Below are 17,592 nucleotides of genomic sequence, written 5' to 3' on the forward strand. Positions count from 1 at the left end.
AACCCCTTTATATACCAGATCAATACCCAAACCCCATAACCTCCTTATCCAACATCACTGAAGGGGGCTTATTTGTCTCCTCTCAAAATCGAACCTCACCACCTGCGTGCTCAACCCCATCCCATCCCACCTCCTCCCCAACCTCACCACCTCACTTATCCCATCCCTAACCCACCTCTTCAACCTATCACTATCTTCTGGCACCTTCCCTTCTGTTTTCAAACATGCCACAATCACGCCTATCCTTAAAAAGCCAACCCTCGATCCAAATGCTATGTCCAGCTATCGCCCAATATCACTGCTCCCATTCGCTTCCAAACTCCTGGAGCAGCAAGTCCACTCTGAACTTTCCTCCCACCTCTCATCTAACTTGCTCTTTGACAATCTACAATCTGGTTTCCGCCCCCATCACTCAACTGAGACCACCCTGACCAAAATCACTAACGACCTACTTACCGCCAAAGCTAATGGACAATACTCTGTACTCCTCCTTCTAGATCTGTCCTCTGCTTTCGACACAGTTGACCACTGCCTCCTATTACAGATCCTCTCCTCCTTTGGCATCAAAGACCTCGCCCTATCCTGGATCTCCTCTTACCTTTCCAACCGCACATTCAGCGTTTCCCACTCCCACACTACCTCCTTATCCCACCCTCTCTCTGTTGGAGTCCCCCAAGGCTCTGTTCTAGGACCCCTACTCTTCTCAATCTATACACTTGGCTTGGGACAACTCATAAAGTCCCATGGATTCCAGTACCACCTCTATGCTGATGACACTCAGATCTACCTCTCTGGCCCAGACGTCACCTCTCTGCTGTCCAGAATCCCAGAGTGCCTATCAGCCATATCCTCCTTCTCCTCTCGCTTCCTCAAACTCTATGTGGACAAATCTGAACTCATCTTTCCTCAATCCCATAGATCTTCCTTACCTGACCTATCTATCGCAATCAATGACATCATGCTTTCCCCCATACCGGAAGTCCGCTGCCTCGGAGTAACCTTTGACTCTGCCCTGTCCTTTAAACCGCACATCCAAGCGCTCTCCACCTCCTGTCGCCTCCAGCTCAAAAATATCTCCAGAATCCGTCCTTTCCTCAACTGTCAATCTACTAAAATGCTTGTGCATGCCCTCATCATCTCCCGCCTTGACTACTGCAACATCCTTTTCTGCAGTCTCCCTGCTAACACCCTTCCACCTCTCCAGTCGATCCTTAACTCTGCTGCCTGACTAATTCATCTCTCTCCTCGCTACTCCTCTGCTTCCCCCCTCTGCAAATCTCGTCATTGGCTCCCATTCCCTCAGCGTATCCAATTCAAATTACTAATACTGACCTACAAAGCCATCCATAACCTGTCTCCTCCATATATCTCTGAACTAATCTCACAATATCTTCCCTCGCGTAATCTCCGGTCCTCGCAAGACCTCCACACTCCTCCACACTTATTCGCTCCTCACCCAACCGCCTCCAAGACTTCTCCCGAATATCCCCCATCCTCTGGAATTCTTTGCCCCAACACGTCCGACTATCAACCACATTCGGATCCTTCAGACGGAACCTGAAAACCCATCTCTTCAGGAAAGCCTACACTGACCCCGCTGCCTCCTCATCACTACCAAAGCTGCCGCCTCACCAACACCGGAGCTCCTGCAACCCTCAACCTACTGTCTCCTTCCCCATAATCCTGTAGAATGTAAGCCCGCAAGGGCAGGGCCCTCGCCCCTCTGCATCAGTCTGTCATTGTTAGTTTGTTTACTGTAAGTGATATCTGAAACTTGTATGTAACCCCTTCTCATGTACAGCACCATGGAATCAATGGTGCTATATAAATAAATAATAATAATAATTGCACGCTCTTCAATGTTCAGTAGTAAATACTGCATGTATGTGCTAACAGCAAGAAATTAATGAGCTGGTTGTAATCAAAATACATTTCCCTGCCCAAGAATGCGGTCCCTGAGAATCTGCTCGGGGCCTGATAAAAGGTTATCGAGGGCCGTAAATGGCCTGGGGCCTGAGGTTCCCCACCCGAGTTAGTAGGAAATCGAACACTTAAAAGCTTTAACAAACTATAAGAGTTTGGATTGCCTCACAGCCTCTTCTTTCGATACCTACAACTTAGGCATGTATATCTGACTCCGTTTTGCTCTGCGGCATCGGTTATACGGAAGAAATATTTACTAGTCTCTCGCAGATACACCTTGTTCATACAGTATATAGAACTGAGTTTTCTTTTTACAATTGGAGTGTGTTCAAATGTAGATTGTCCAAGAGGTGGAACTGGAGATGCGCACTTGTTACACATGTTCTGGAGCGCAGGAGATTAGGATCCTACAGGAAAATCACATTAGCTTAAATAAAAAGGTTATTTAGCATGCAAATCCAAGCAAACTCCAAAACATGCATATTGGGATAATTGGGAGAATCCATAGATCTCAAATCTATCCCCGATGACTGTAGGTCTTTTGCAAACATTGTATCAAGCTCGCAAACTCATCTAGAGTACTCCTGAGAGATAACATATGGCAATTTCTGGCTTCAGGAACACTTATAGTATGATCATTACAGGTTAAATGATATAAATAGGGCCAGTACACATGCAAACTAATATAACTATTGGAGATCGGGATCTCCACCGCATAGGAAAGCATGTAATTGAGGGGCTCCAGGCTTTCACAAAATGTCAACAGAGCCCCCCGCAGCGTCGAACACCTGCAGCGATGCACCGCACATCTGAACACCCCCTCATCCCAGCCTGCAGCAACGCTCCACTCATGCCTCCTCCAGCAGTGACCCAGGGACCCTGCTCCAACGCAGCCGGTAAGGTACGTCCGCATTATAAAACACCCCCCCATTTCCCCCACAAATTTAGGGGAAAAAAGTGCATCTTATAATCTGAAAAATACGGTAGTTATGTCATATGAACCCTGCAGACAATTAGCACAGGCGTCACTGTTCTCACCTTTGGACAAATTGAACAACAAGACTTAATCAAAGAGAAGTAGCAGCCCAGGCTTCCTCTTGATGTTCTAACACGTCCGAAGGCGGAGAAAGTAAAGCCAGAGCTGACTGAGCGCAGGGCTTGTGTAATGCAACAACCTCATATCAGCCCCGGGAACGCAAGTGCTGACACGGCTGGAACAGCATCGACACGGAAGGAGAGTATGAATTTTTTTTTATTTTAACAAAGCCATACATAATGAATGACAAAGGATTGCCATAGTAGGGCACAACCCCTTTAAGAAAATACAGTCTTGAGTTAAAACATTTCCAACGTTCTGAACATGAAAAACAGGATTTTTGGTTGCTTACCGTAAAATCTGTTTCTCAGAGCCTTCATTGGGGGACACTGGAACCATGGGTGTATGCTGCTGCCACTAGGAGGCTGACACTATGCAAATAAAAAAGTTAGCTCCTCCTCTGCAGTGTACACCCCACCGACAGGAAGTAGGATATTCAGTTAGTGAGAAAGCAGTAGGAGAAGCAACGTGTAAACGAGAAAGAATAATAATATAATAATATTCTTCATTTATACAGCGCCAACAAACCTAAGCAGCGCTTTACAGTTTAACAGTTTCAAACACTCAAAGAGCGTTCAAAGAACACAAACGTTAACAGAACAGTCTAACACAATAAACAAAGCTGTTCAACTTGGGAGGGTGCTGTGTCCCCCAATGAAGGCTCCGAGAAACAGATTTTACGGTAAGCAACCAAAAATCCTGTTTTTTTTATCGCCTCTCATTGGGGGACACAGGAACCATGGGACGTCCCAAAGCAGTCCCTGGGGTGGGAACAGCAGAAAAACTCCATTCAGGTCGGAGGAATCACAACTGCCGCCTGCAAGATCCTTCCGCCTAGGCTGGCAACTGCCGAAGCGCAGGTATGGAGCTTATAACCCTTGGCAAAAGAGTGAACAGAACACCAGGTTGCCGCCTAGCAAAGTTGTAGGGCGGATGCCCCATGGTGTACCGCCCAGGAGGCGCCCACTGCCCGGGGCAGAGTGAGTCTTAATACCAGGAGGAGTCAATCTGTTCTTGAACCGGTGAGCCTCCAGAATGGCAGGTCTGATCCAGAGAACAATCGTAACCTTGGAGGCCGGCAGGCCTCTTGGCGTACCGTCTGGAATGACAAAAAGACAGTCCGTCTTCCTAAAGAAGGCGGTCCTAGACAAATTGATCCTCACCGCCCTGACCAGGTCTAGCCTGTTCAGCGAACGCCCCAGAGAATCGATCGGAGCAGGACAAAGGTGGGAAGGACGATCTTATTCAAGTAAAAGGAGGACACCACCCTGGGAAGAAAAGGTGACGAAGGCCGTAAAACTACCCTACCCTGGTGAAAAACCAAGAAATGGGGCGACAGGAGAGCCACCAACTCCGAGACGCGTGGAGATGGCCACCAGAAATGCCACCTTGCAGGACAGAACAGACAGTGATTCTCATGGGGAGGCTCAAGGGGGAAACTCCACTGAGCCTCCAGAACAAGATTGAGGTCCCAGGGATCCACGGGAGTGTGGTACGGGAGAGCCGCCTGCGCCACTTGAAGAAAAGTTCTGATCTGAGAATGGGACGGATATAAATCTTCGTACCGTGATAGCCAGTAGCTTAGGACCTCTGAAAGGGACTTCAGAAAAAGGATGGAAAGGGTTGCTATCTGACCTTTTAGAGAACTAAGGGCAAGGCCAGCATCAAGTCCCGCCTAGAGAAAATGGAAGGTTTCAACAGTAGTGCTGTTAACTTGAGCCACCAAGAACTCTGCGGCAGATGGGTCCCTGGTACAGAAGATCTGACCTGACTGGGGACCTCCAGTGGGAGTCCGCGAGGAGATGGACAATCTCAGTGAACCAGAACCTTCTGGGCCAATCTGTTGCAGTCAGAATGACCGGCACCCCCTCCACATTGATATTCAACAGCCTGGGAAGAAAGGGAAGGGAGGAACAGAAAGGGAAATACAAATTGCGACCCAGGAATGGTCAAAGTATCGGTATCCACAACAAGAGGATCGCAGACTTGGAAACAAACGGTGGAACCTTCCTAAGCAGTTGGGCCACCAGGAGATCAGTGTCCGGAGTTCCTCATCAAAGGCAAATTTGATGGAAGACCTCCTGAAGCAGGGACCCCTGTCCTGCGGCAAGGCCCTCGCGGCAGAGAAAACACTGCGGCCTAGTTGTCCACGCCGGGGATATGCACTGCGGAAAGTGCCGAAACCGTTGCCTCTGCCCAGAGGAGGATCCTGGATACCTCCGCCATTGCCAAGAGACTGATTCCCTCCCTGGCGATTGACATAAGCCACAGCAGCGGCATTGGACGTCTGGATTCTGACTGGCCGACCCCTGAGAAGCCTTTCCTAGTGACTCAGGGATAGAAGAAAGGCCCCTATCTCAAGGGTGTCGATCAGCGGAGAGGACTCTTGCTCCGACCAACGCCCCCTTCAATGACGGATGGCGAGAAAATGCACCCCAGCCGGGAAGGCTGGTGACAGTCGTCACCACTTGCCTTGGGGAGGACCGGACATGGGGAATGAGAGGGGATGACAGCCACCAGTTGAGAGGCTATTAGAATCGGATGGAAAGTCGGATTGGAGGATCCAGAGTCAGCACAGACGTGTCCCACTGAGGAAGGATGGCCTGCTGAAGTGTTCTCAAGTGGAACACCGCAAAAGAGAACGCTTACGGAGCTGTCACCATGCATCACAGAACCGTCGTAGCTGAATGGAAGGCAGCCGAGGGCCCTGCAGAGAGCGAACTCCGTATGGAGAATTGCCCGCTTCTCGAGAAGAAAACCCCCCGGCGGTGTCGAACAACATGCCAAAGAGGACGAGACGCTGACTCGGAACAAGAAGAGACTTTGTTCTGTTGGCCAGCCACCAGAAACGGGACAGGGAGTTGAGGACGATGGTCAGACTCTCCTGGGCCTGAGAGAGGGGCAGAGGCTTGATGAGGATGACTTCAAGGTATGAAATGAGCTCTAGGCCCCTGATCCTCAAGGAAAATCAGGACATGGAGCAAGGCATCTTGGATATCCATGGAGCACAGTAATTCCTGTGGATCCACGGAAGCCAGGACTGAACAGAGGAACTTCATCCTGAAATGCCGCATGCGGAACCTTCTGTTCACTAACTTCAGAGACAGAATGAGTCGAACTGCGCCGCTCTTCTTCGGCACTGCAAGCAGGTTTGAATAGAAACCTGTGAAGCGTACCTGCTGTGGGACGGAAACAATTACGTCTGAACAAAGAAGGAAGGTAATGGACGCAAAGAAACCTGAGATCAGAGGAGGATTTTTAGAGGGCAGGATTCAAAGAAGCGATTCCGGGCTGCGAAGCGAACCCTATCTTGTATCCAGAGGATACCACCTCCCTGATCTAAGCATCCTCCACCGAAGCCAGCCAAACATCCCTGAAAAAGGCAGGAGATGCCCGCCCAAATTGGAAGAATTGCTGGGCCGTTAGCACGAGTTATGCCGAGGAAGATCTGCCAGGTCTAGGCTTGGTGGACCAACCATGGGAGTTGCGGGAACGCCGGGAAGGGATAGGCTTAAAGGAAGCCTTTTCTCTAGCCAGACGAGATCGCAGTCTGTGTTAGCTAGAGGAATCTTCCGACGCCACAAAACAGCGAAAGGACAAAGGGAACTCGTGCGCCCGGGGCATCATTAATAATTTGTTCCAGCATGTAGCCAAAGAGACATGCCCCCTGGAAGGGGAGGCCGGTAAGTGACTTCTTGAAGACAAGTCCATCAGCTGTGTGTAGAGCCGAATATTCCGTCGGATGGCCACCATATTGCTGGATACATGAGCTGCACAAGCCGCGCATCTAGGGAGGCAGATACCAAATATTTCCCTGCATAGGAAATCTGGTCCGTCAGGTCGGCTAGCTCCCCCGGAGGAGCTCCAGCCGGGGTGCTCTTACAAGGCTATTTGGTCCATCCATCTATGGTCCTTGAGACCCAGGTAGAGGCAATGGCCGAGTCACAAAGTAGAAGCAGCCGTTTCAAAGGCTGATTTATCCAGCGGTTCTATAATTGTATCCTTGGAACCCATGCCAAGTTGGTAGACAGTCTGGGAACTGATGAGTCCAGAATTGCCCGCTTCCTGCCGAGGAATCAGTCTAGTTAGTGATGAGCTCAGGAGAGAAGGAATATAGGATGCCGAGACGCTTCCCTGTCTGAAAGCATCTGGTATGGCTCGCACTTTCTCCTGGCAAGTACCACCACAAATTCATTGTGTGGGGCAAAGACCTTGGAAGGTGGTTTGACAGTCTAAACGAAAACCGCCTATTCTGCGGGTTCCGTAGAGGTATCCATGATGATTAGGGATAAGGTTATCCAAGTCTGAAACTTCCTCTGCAAACATGACCGAGGAAGCCCGTCTCTCTCTCTCGAGAGAGAGGAGGATCAGTAAGAGGGATCTCACCGGTCCAGACCGGAGGGTAAGATGGAGTGGGAAAGAAAAGTGTCAGACGTCCATGGGGCTGATGGTGGACCTGGTCTCCAACCGCCAGGCTCTGGAGGGCGAGTGGGTGGGGAATGGAGCTGGGACCGAACCTCTAAGCATGCTTGTGTGCTAGGATCATGGTCCTGCTGTCGGATCTATGAGGATACGGGGTGGCAGTACATGCCGTACTCATAGTCCATAATGTGGGATTACAGGTGTGACTGTTCACCCTGTATCCCTCCGAAAAAAGGAACCTAGAATTTTTCTCTGTATCTCTTGCGGCCTGAGTTGAACAAGGCTGGACGGAGAATCCTGTGACCCACTAGCAATTGCGGTCAGGCACGGACACCAAGGACGTGACATCATGGTGAGGTCCGCCCCAGACTGAGACAGAAGGAAAGCCCACCCAGGGATAGGGGTCTCGGTCTCACCCGGGGTAGGGACTCCTGGACAGAGAGTTGCTTCAGCTGACAAGAGGAAGCAGGAGGACGGTAACGCTCTCCTTATAGGATTAGGCCTGGGAGCAGACCCACTAAATGATGCCTGAAGGTTAGGGGAACAGGAGAGGGGAGTAATAGACTGCATAGCAGAGCTACTCACAGTAATAGTAGAGTCCTGTAGACTGCTCCCGGCTGTAGCTGCGACCGGCATCATGGCACAGGTTCAGGGCACAAGCGATGAGACGGCAACCTAAGGAGGATGCAGGGGACCCCGCCGGAGAAAGCGTGTGCTGGGGAAAGAAGGACCTGGCTGCAGTCTGGATGAACCGCAGGTGACCGCTGAAAGGGCGCTGGAACGTGTGCCCTGCTGCGATATGGCGCCAAGCAGCGGCGTAGAAGTCATGGGCCCAGAAGCACCAAGATGGCGCCGGTGGGCGGGGAGTAAGGAGATTGTCGGGCGAGAGAAAGCCCGCCCGATGAAAGTGGAAGTGGACAGAACGCGGCACCGGAAGTAGGCCCGGGCAGAAGCCGGGGTCTAAATTACAGGCCAGTGACCGCCGGAGGAGAGAGCCGCGGTGCCAAAGCAGTGCGCCGCAGATGGAAAAACAGCGTGGCAGCCTGCCAAGGCTGTCACGCTGGAGAGGATGGAGCGGCCGCCATGAAAATCCGCGGCGCTAGAGCAGTGCGCCACAGGGAGAAGCGGCGCGGCAGCCTGACAGGGCTGTCGCGCTGGAGAAGGAAGTGCGGCCCCCTTAAAACCGCGGCGCCGGAGCAGCGCACCGCAGGAGGCACGACAACCTGTCAGGGCTGTCTCACTGGAGAGTAGTGCGGCGTAGGAAGCGGCGCGGCAGCCTGTAAAGGCCCCGCGCCGGAATAGAAGGCAGAGGGGCCGCAGATGCCGCATGGGAACAGTAATCCCAGGCCGTGCTGCGCAATCTGGGTGCAAGCAACAACCAGGTAATCTGGGAGCCCCTAGCAAGACCCCCCTTGAAAGATTTGGGATGGGCTGGGATGGGAAATGCTCACCTCAACTTCCCACGCCGATACTAACCTGAAGAGGAATGAGACGTCCGAGCTGATGGACGTCCTCGTCTCCTCCAACCGACAGACTCTGGTGGGCAAGTGGGTGGGGGACGGAGCCAGAACCGGACTGGAAGCAACGAAGAGTGGTGGTGGTGGGAGACTCACTACTGAGAGGCACCGAAGCAGCCATCTGCAGACCGGACATAACTGCAAGAGAAGTATGCTGCCTTCCAGGTGCGATGATCAAGGATGTGACCGATAGGATACCAAAGCTCTTCAGCTCCAAGGACGTCCACCCATTTCTTCTGATACATGTTGGCACCAATGACACGGCAAGGAAGGACCTACCGACAATCTGCAAGGACTTTGAAGAGTTGGGGAAGAAAGTAAAGGAACTGGATGCACAGGTAGTTTTTTCTTCTATCCTTCCAGTAGACGGGCATGGCACCAGGAGATGGAACAGGATCCTTGATGCAAACAACTGGCTAAGACGATGGTGCAGACAACAAGGATTTGGATTCCTGGACCACGGTGTGAATTATTGGTATGATGGACTCCTCGCCAGAGACGGACTACACCTCAACAAACCTGGGAAACACACATTCGCCAGAAGACTCGCTACACTCATCAGGAGGGCGTTAAACTAGAAGAAGAGGGGACGGGAAGAAAAACATTAGACTCGAACAAAGACGACCCAGGAAAACATACTCAGAAGGGAGGTAAGAACATTTCTAAAACAATCCACAGTGAGGAGATTGGAACAAAACAAAATCCTCTAAACTGCATGCTCGCAAACGCCAGAAGCCTGACAAACAAGATGGAAGAACTAGAAGCAGAAATATCTAGAGGTAACTTTGACATAGTGGGAATAACCGAGACATGGTTAGATGAAAGCTATGACTGGGCAGTTAACTTACAGGGTTACAGTCTGTTTAGAAAGGATCGTAAAAATCGGAGAGGAGGAGGGGTTTGTCTCTATGTAAAGTCTTGTCTAAAGTCCACTTTAAGGGAGGATATTAGCGAAGGGAATGAGGATGTCGAGTCCATATGGGTTGAAATTCATGGAGGGAAAAATGGTAACAAAATTCTCATTGGGGTCTGTTACAAACCCCCAAATATAACAGAAAGCATGGAAAGTCTACTTCTAAAGCAGATAGATGAAGCTGCAACCCATAATGAGGTCCTGGTTATGGGGGACTTTAACTACCCGGATATTAACTGGGAAACAGAAACCTGTGAAACGCATAAAGGCAACAGGTTTCTGCTAATAACCAAGAAAAATTATCTTTCACAATTGGTGCAGAATCCAACCAGAGGAGCAGCACTTTTAGACCTAATACTATCTAATAGACCTGACAGAATAACAAATCTGCAGGTGGTCGGGCATTTAGGAAATAGCGACCACAATATTGTGCAGTTTCACCTGTCTTTCACTAGGGGGACTTGTCAGGGAGTCACCAAAAACATTGAACTTTAGGAAGGCAAAGTTTGAACAGCTTAGAGATGCCCTTAATCTGGTAGACTGGGACAATATCCTCAGAAATGAGAATACAGATAATAAATGGGAAATGTTTAAGAACATCCTAAATAGGCAGTGTAAGCGGTTTATACCTTGTGGGAATAAAAGGACTAGAAATAGGAAAAACCCAATGTGGCTAAACAAAGAAGACAGGCAATTAACAGTAAAAAGAAAGCATTTGCACTACTAAAGCAGGATGGCACTATTGAAGCTCTAAAAAACTATAGGGAGAAAAATACTTTATCTAAAAAACTAATTAAAGCTGCCAAAAAGGAAACAGAGAAGCACATTGCTAAGGAGAGTAAAACTAATCCCAAACTGTTCTTCAACTATATCAATAGTAAAAGAATAAAAACTGAAAATGTAGGCCCCTTAAAAAATAGTGAGGAAAGAATGGTTGTAGATGACGAGGAAAAAGCTAACATATTAAACACCTTCTTCTCCACGGTATTCACGGTGGAAAATGAAATGCTAGGTGAAATCCCAAGAAACAATGAAAACCCCATATTAAGGGTCACCAATCTAACCCAAGAAGAGGTGCGAAACCGGCTAAATAAGATTAAAATAGATAAATCTCCGGGTCCGGATGGCATACACCCACGAGTACTAAGAGAACTAAGTAATGTAATAGATAAACCATTATTTCTTATTTTTAGTGACTCTATAGCGACAGGGTCTGTTCCGCAGGACTGGCGCATAGCAAATGTGGTGCCAATATTCAAAAAGGGCTCTAAAAGTGAACCTGGAAATTATAGGCCAGTAAGTCTAACCTCTATTGTTGGTAAAATATTTGAAGGGTTTCTGAGGGATGTTATTCTGGATTATCTCAATGAGAATAACTGTTTAACTCCATATCAGCATGGGTTTATGAGAAATCGCTCCTGTCAAACCAATCTAATCAGTTTTTATGAAGAGGTAAGCTATAGACTGGACCACGGTGAGTCATTGGACGTGGTATATCTCGATTTTTCCAAAGCGTTTGATACCGTGCCGCACAAGAGGTTGGTACACAAAATGAGAATGCTTGGTCTGGGGGAAAATGTGTGTAAATGGGTTAGTAACTGGCTTAGTGATAGAAAGCAGAGGGTGGTTATAAATGGTATAGTCTCTAACTGGGTCGCTGTGACCAGTGGGGTACCGCAGGGGTCAGTATTGGGACCTGTTCTCTTCAACATATTCATTAATGATCTGGTAGAAGGTTTACACAGTAAAATATCGATATTTGCAGATGATACAAAACTATGTAAAGCAGTTAATACAAGAGAAGATAGTATTCTGCTACAGATGGATCTGGATAAGTTGGAAACTTGGGCTGAAAGGTGGCAGATGAGGTTTAACAATGATAAATGTAAGGTTATACACATGGGAAGAGGGAATCAATATCACCATTACACACTGAACGGGAAACCACTGGGTAAATCTGACAGGGAGAAGGACTTGGGGATCCTAGTTAATGATAAACTTACCTGGAGCAGCCAGTGCCAGGCAGCAGCTGCCAAGGCAAACAGGATCATGGGGTGCATTAAAAGAGGTCTGGATACACATGATGAGAGCATTATACTGCCTCTGTACAAATCCCTAGTTAGACCGCACATGGAGTACTGTGTCCAGTTTTGGGCACCGGTGCTCAGGAAGGATATAATGGAACTAGAGAGAGTACAAAGGAGGGCAACAAAATTAATAAAGGGGATGGGAGAACTACAATACCCAGATAGATTAGCGAAATTAGGATTATTTAGTCTAGAAAAAAGACGACTGAGGGGCGATCTAATAACCATGTATAAGTATATAAGGGGACAATACAAATATCTCGCTGAGGATCTGTTTATACCAAGGAAGGTGACGGGCACAAGGGGGCATTCTTTGCGTCTGGAGGAGAGAAGGTTTTTCCACCAACATAGAAGAGGATTCTTTACTGTTAGGGCAGTGAGAATCTGGAATTGCTTGCCTGAGGAGGTGGTGATGGCGAACTCAGTCGAGGGGTTCAAGAGAGGCCTGGATGTCTTCCTGGAGCAGAACAATATTGTATCATACAATTATTAGGTTCTGTAGAAGGACGTAGATCTGGGTATTTATTATGATGGAATATAGGCTGAACTGGATGGACAAATGTCTTTTTTCGGCCTTACTAACTATGTTACTATGTATGTTACTTCTGAGTACGCTTGTGTGCTAGGATAATGGTCCTGCTGAGGGATTTATGAGGATACGGGGTGGCAGTACACGCCATACTCATAGTCCGTATTGTGGGACTACAGGTGTGACTGTTCACCCTGTATCCCTCCGGAAACCTGAAAAGAAACGACGCACATTGAGGTAGATAAGGGTCTAATGAAAGACCCGTGTCCACCTCCTACTGACACCAAGCTAAACTGAATATCCTACTTCCTGTCGGTGGGGTGTACACTGCAGAGGAGGAGCTAACTTTTTTATTTGCATAGTGTCAGCCTCCTAGTGGCAGCAGCATACACCCAAGGTTCCTGTGTCCCCCAATGAGAGGCGATAGAGAAAAGGCTTCTACCCTGCTCGACTTCTCTGATGTTTTTCAAGAGTTGAATTCCATTTAAAACATTTCCCACATTAACGACCTGAAAAAGCCTTCTCTGGGTGAGTTCTCTGGTGGTGATCAAGATGCGCTTTTTTGGTAAAACATTTCCCACATTCTGAACAGGAAAAAGGCTTCTCTCCAGTGTGAGTTCTCTGGTGCTTAACCAAATTTGATTTCTGGTTAAAATATTTCCCACATTCTGAACATGAAAAATGCTTGTCCCCTGTGTGAGTTCTTTGATGTGTGATAAGATTTGATTTATTTGTAAAACATTTCCCACATTCTGAACAGGAAAAAGGCTTCTCTCCTGTGTGAATTCTCTGGTGCTTAACCAAATCTGATTTCTGGTTAAAATATTTCCCACATTCTGAACATGAAAAAGGCTTGTCCCCTGTGTGATTTCTCTGATGTGTGATAAGATTTGATTTATTTGAAAAACATTTCCCACATTCTGAACAGGAAAAAGGCTTCTCTCCTGTGTGACTTCTCTGGTGCTTAACCAATTCGAATTTCTGGTTAAAACATTTCCCACATTCTGAACAGGAAAAAGGTTTCTCCCCTGTGTGGGTTCTCTGGTGCCTAACCAAATCTGATTTCTGGATAAAACATTTTCCACATTCTGAACAGGAAAACGGCTTCTCCCCTGAGTGGGTTCTCTGGTGCGTAACCAAATCTGATTTCTGGATAAAACATTTTCCACATTCTGAACAGGAAAATGGCTTCTCTCCTGTGTGAGTTCTTTTGTGTGTAACAAGATTCTCTTTTTGGTTAAAACATTTCCCACATTCGGAACAGGAAAAAGGCTTCTCCTCTGTGTGCGTTTTCTGGTGCCTAACCAAATCTGATTTCTGGTTGAAACATTTCCCACATTCTGAACAGGAAAAAGGCTTATCCCCTGTGTGAGTTCTCTGGTGCCTAACCAAATCTGATTTCTGTGTAAAATATTTCCCACATTCTGAACATGAAAATGGCTTCTCCCCTGTGTGAATTCTCTGGTGCCTAACCAAATCTGATTTCAGGTTGAAACATTTCCCACATTCTGAACAGGAAAAAGGCTTCTCCCCTGTGTGAGTTCTCTGGTGCTTAACAAAAACTGATATCCAGTTAAAACATTTCCCACACTTGGAACAAGAAAATCTATTCTCTGCTGTGTGAATTTTTTTATGTTTAAGAAAAGTCTTTTCGAGGGGAAAACTATTTCCGTATTCTGAACATGATAATGGATTCTTTGATTTATAAGTAATTTGTTTTTTAATGTTTATTTTGCGACTAGGATTTGCTTTAGTAGTTGGTAATGAATCCGAAGACAAGACCTGTTTCAAAGGATCAGATGACAGATCTTTGCTTTGAAGGAATGATGGTATATCTGGAAGAATGGCATTCACTCTAATTGTATCCTGTTGGATCTCAAGATCATCTGTTTTAAAAATTGAAGATGTCCGCTGTCCCTCTGATTTCTTGGTACAGTCATCTATCAAGAAAAAAACAATTATCTTAGAATAAGATATCCTCAAATTTTATATTTTTTTAATATTTCTACTTAAACTGTCAGGAAAAATGGCAAGTTCTGTAAAAAATGTTGAATTATTCACCAAGACAATGACAGTTCACAGTCTAATAGAAAACAGCATGAACAAAAGAAGCATGGTGTTCAACTGTTTGTTCATTCTGACTCACAAATATGGAATACACAATAAACGAAGAAAATAATGGATGGCACGCTGTTATGACCTGGTGGTCAGGACAATAATGGACCTGGTGGTTAAGAGCACACGGGATGACCTGATAGTTACTAATAATAAAGGACGAGGAAACTCTGCTGACCGCAATCCCTAATCCTATCAAACACACTAGAAATAGCCGTGGATTGCGCCTAACGCTCCCTATGCAACTCGGCACAGCCTAAGAAACTAGCTAGCCCTGAAGATAGAAAAATAAAGCCTACCTTGCCTCAGAGAAATTCCCCAAAGGAAAAGGCAGCCCCCCACATATAATGACTGTGAGTAAAGATGAAAATACAAACACAGAGATGAAATAGATTTAGCAAAGTGAGGCCCGACTTACTGAACAGACCGAGGATAGGAAAGGTTACTTTGCGGTCAGCACAAAAACCTACAAAAAGACCACGCAGAGGGCGCAAAAAGACCCTCCGCACCGACTCACGGTGCGGAGGCGCTCCCTCTGCGTCCCAGAACTTCCAGCAAGCAAGACAACAATAGAAATAGCAAGCTGGACAGAAAAATAGCAAACCAAAGAAATACAAGCTGGAACTTAGCTTCTGCTGGGAAGACAGGTCACAAGAACGATCCAGGAGTGAACTAGACCAATACTGGAACATTGACAGGTGGCATGGAGCAAAGATCTAGGTGGAGTTAAATAGAGAAGCCAGCTAACGAATTAACCTCGTCAGCTGTGGAAGGAAACTCAGAAACACCCACCAGAGGAAGTCCATGGACAGAACCAGCCGAAGTACCGTTCATGAGCACAGGAGGGAGCCCGACAACAGAATTCACAACAGTACCCCCCCCTTGAGGAGGGGTCACCGAACCCTCACCAGAGCCCCCAGGCCGACCAGGATGAGCCAAATGAAAGGCACGAACCAGATCGGCAGCATGAACATCAGAGGCAAAAACCCAGGAATTATCTTCCTGACCATAACCCTTCCACTTGGCCAGGTACTGGAGTTTCCGTCTCGAACCACGAGAATCCAAAATCTTGTCCACCACATACTCCAACTCCCCCTCAACCAACACCGGGGCAGGAGGATCAACGGATGGAACCACAGGCGCCACGTATCTCCGCAATAACGACCTATGGAACACATTATGGATGGCAAAAGAAGCAGGAAGGGCCAAACGAAATGACACAGGATTGATAACCTCAGAAATCTTATACGGACCAATGAAACGAGGCTTAAACTCAGGAGAGGAAATCTTCATAGGAACATAACGAGATGACAACCAAACCAAATCCCCAACACGAAGTCGGGGACCCACACAGCGTCGGCGGTTAGCGAAACGTTGAGCCTTCTCCTGGGACAATGTCAAATTGTCCACCACATGAGTCCAAATCTGCTGCAACCTATCCACCACAGTATCTACACCAGGACAGTCCGAAGACTCAACCTGCCCTGAAGAGAAACGAGGATGGAAACCAGAATTGCAGAAAAACGGCGAAACCAAAGTAGCCGAGCTGGCCCGATTATTAAGGGCGAACTCAGCCAACGGCAAAAAGGACACCCAATCATCCTGATCAGCAGAAACAAAGCATCTCAGATATGTTTCCAAAGTTTGATTAGTTCGTTCGGTTTGGCCATTTGTCTGAGGATGGAAAGCCGAGGAAAAAGACAAATCAATGCCCATCCTAGCACAAAAGGATCGCCAAAACCTCGAAACAAACTGGGAACCTCTGTCCGAAACGATGTTCTCCGGAATGCCATGTAAACGAACCACATGCTGGAAAAATAATGGCACCAAATCAGAGGAGGAAGGCAATTTAGACAAAGGTACCAAATGGACCATCTTAGAAAAGCGATCACAAACCACCCAAATGACCGACATCATTTGAGAGACAGGGAGATCCGAAATAAAATCCATAGAAATATGCGTCCAGGGCCTCTTCGGGACCGGCAAGGGCAAAAGCAACCCACTGGCACGAGAACAGCAGGGCTTAGCCCGAGCACAAGTCCCACAGGACTGCACAAAGGAACGCACATCCCGTGACAAAGACGGCCACCAAAAGGATCTAACCACCAAATCTCTGGTACCAAAGATTCCAGGATGCCCAGCTAACACTGAACAATGAATCTCAGAGATAACTCTACTAGTCCATCTATCAGGGACAAACAGTTTCTCCGCTGGGCAACGGTCAGGTCTATCAGCCTGAAATTTTTGCAGCACCCGCCGCAAATCAGGGGAGATGGCAGACAAAATTACCCCCTCTTTGAGAATACCCGCCGGCTCAGGAACACCCGGAGAGTCAGGCACAAAACTCCTTGACAGGGCATCAGCCTTCACATTCTTAGAGCCCGGAAGGTACGAAACCACAAAATCAAAACGGGAGAAAAATAATGACCATCGAGCCTGTCTCGGTTTCAACCGTTTGGCAGACTCAAGATAAGTCAAATTCTTGTGATCTGTCAAGACCACTACACGATGCTTGGCTCCTTCAAGCCAATGACGCCACTCCTCGAATGCCCACTTCATGGCCAACAACTCACGATTACCAACATCATAATTACGCTCAGCAGGCGAAAACTTTCTAGAAAAGAAAGCACATGACTTCATCACCGAGCCATCAGAACTTCTTTGCGACAAAACAGCCCCTGCTCCAATCTCAGAAGCATCAACCTCAACCTGAAACGGGAGCGAAACATCTGGCTGGCACAACACAGGGGCAGAAGAAAAACGACGCTTCAACTCCTGAAAAGCCTCTACAGCTGCAGAAGACCAATTGACCACATCAGCACCCTTCTTGGTCAAATCAGTCAACGGTTTAGCAACAGTAGAAAAATTAGCGATGAAGCGCCGATAAAAATTAGCAAAGCCCAGGAACTTTTGCAGGCTCTTCACAGATGTCGGCTGAGTCCAATCGTAAATGGCCTGGACTTTAACAGGGTCCATCTCGATAGTAGAAG

The 17,592-nt window shown here is 47.5% G+C and overlaps 1 protein-coding gene across 1 annotated transcript in view; it reads right to left on the bottom strand.

Moving 5' to 3' along the window:
- Positions 1-12,863: 12,863 nt before the first annotated feature.
- Positions 12,864-17,592, bottom strand: part of LOC138663339 (zinc finger protein 585A-like) — an 83,295-nt gene continuing 78,566 nt past the window's right edge. Inside the window, exon 9 of the mRNA XM_069749516.1 lies at positions 12,864-14,038. Coding sequence (XP_069605617.1) covers positions 12,989-14,038 — 1,050 coding nt within the window. The 3' untranslated portion in view covers positions 12,864-12,988. The remainder of the gene's footprint in view (positions 14,039-17,592) is intronic.

This window comes from Ranitomeya imitator, chromosome 2 (genome assembly GCF_032444005.1).
Source record: "Ranitomeya imitator isolate aRanImi1 chromosome 2, aRanImi1.pri, whole genome shotgun sequence".
Classification (NCBI taxonomy): domain Eukaryota; kingdom Metazoa; phylum Chordata; class Amphibia; order Anura; family Dendrobatidae; genus Ranitomeya; species Ranitomeya imitator.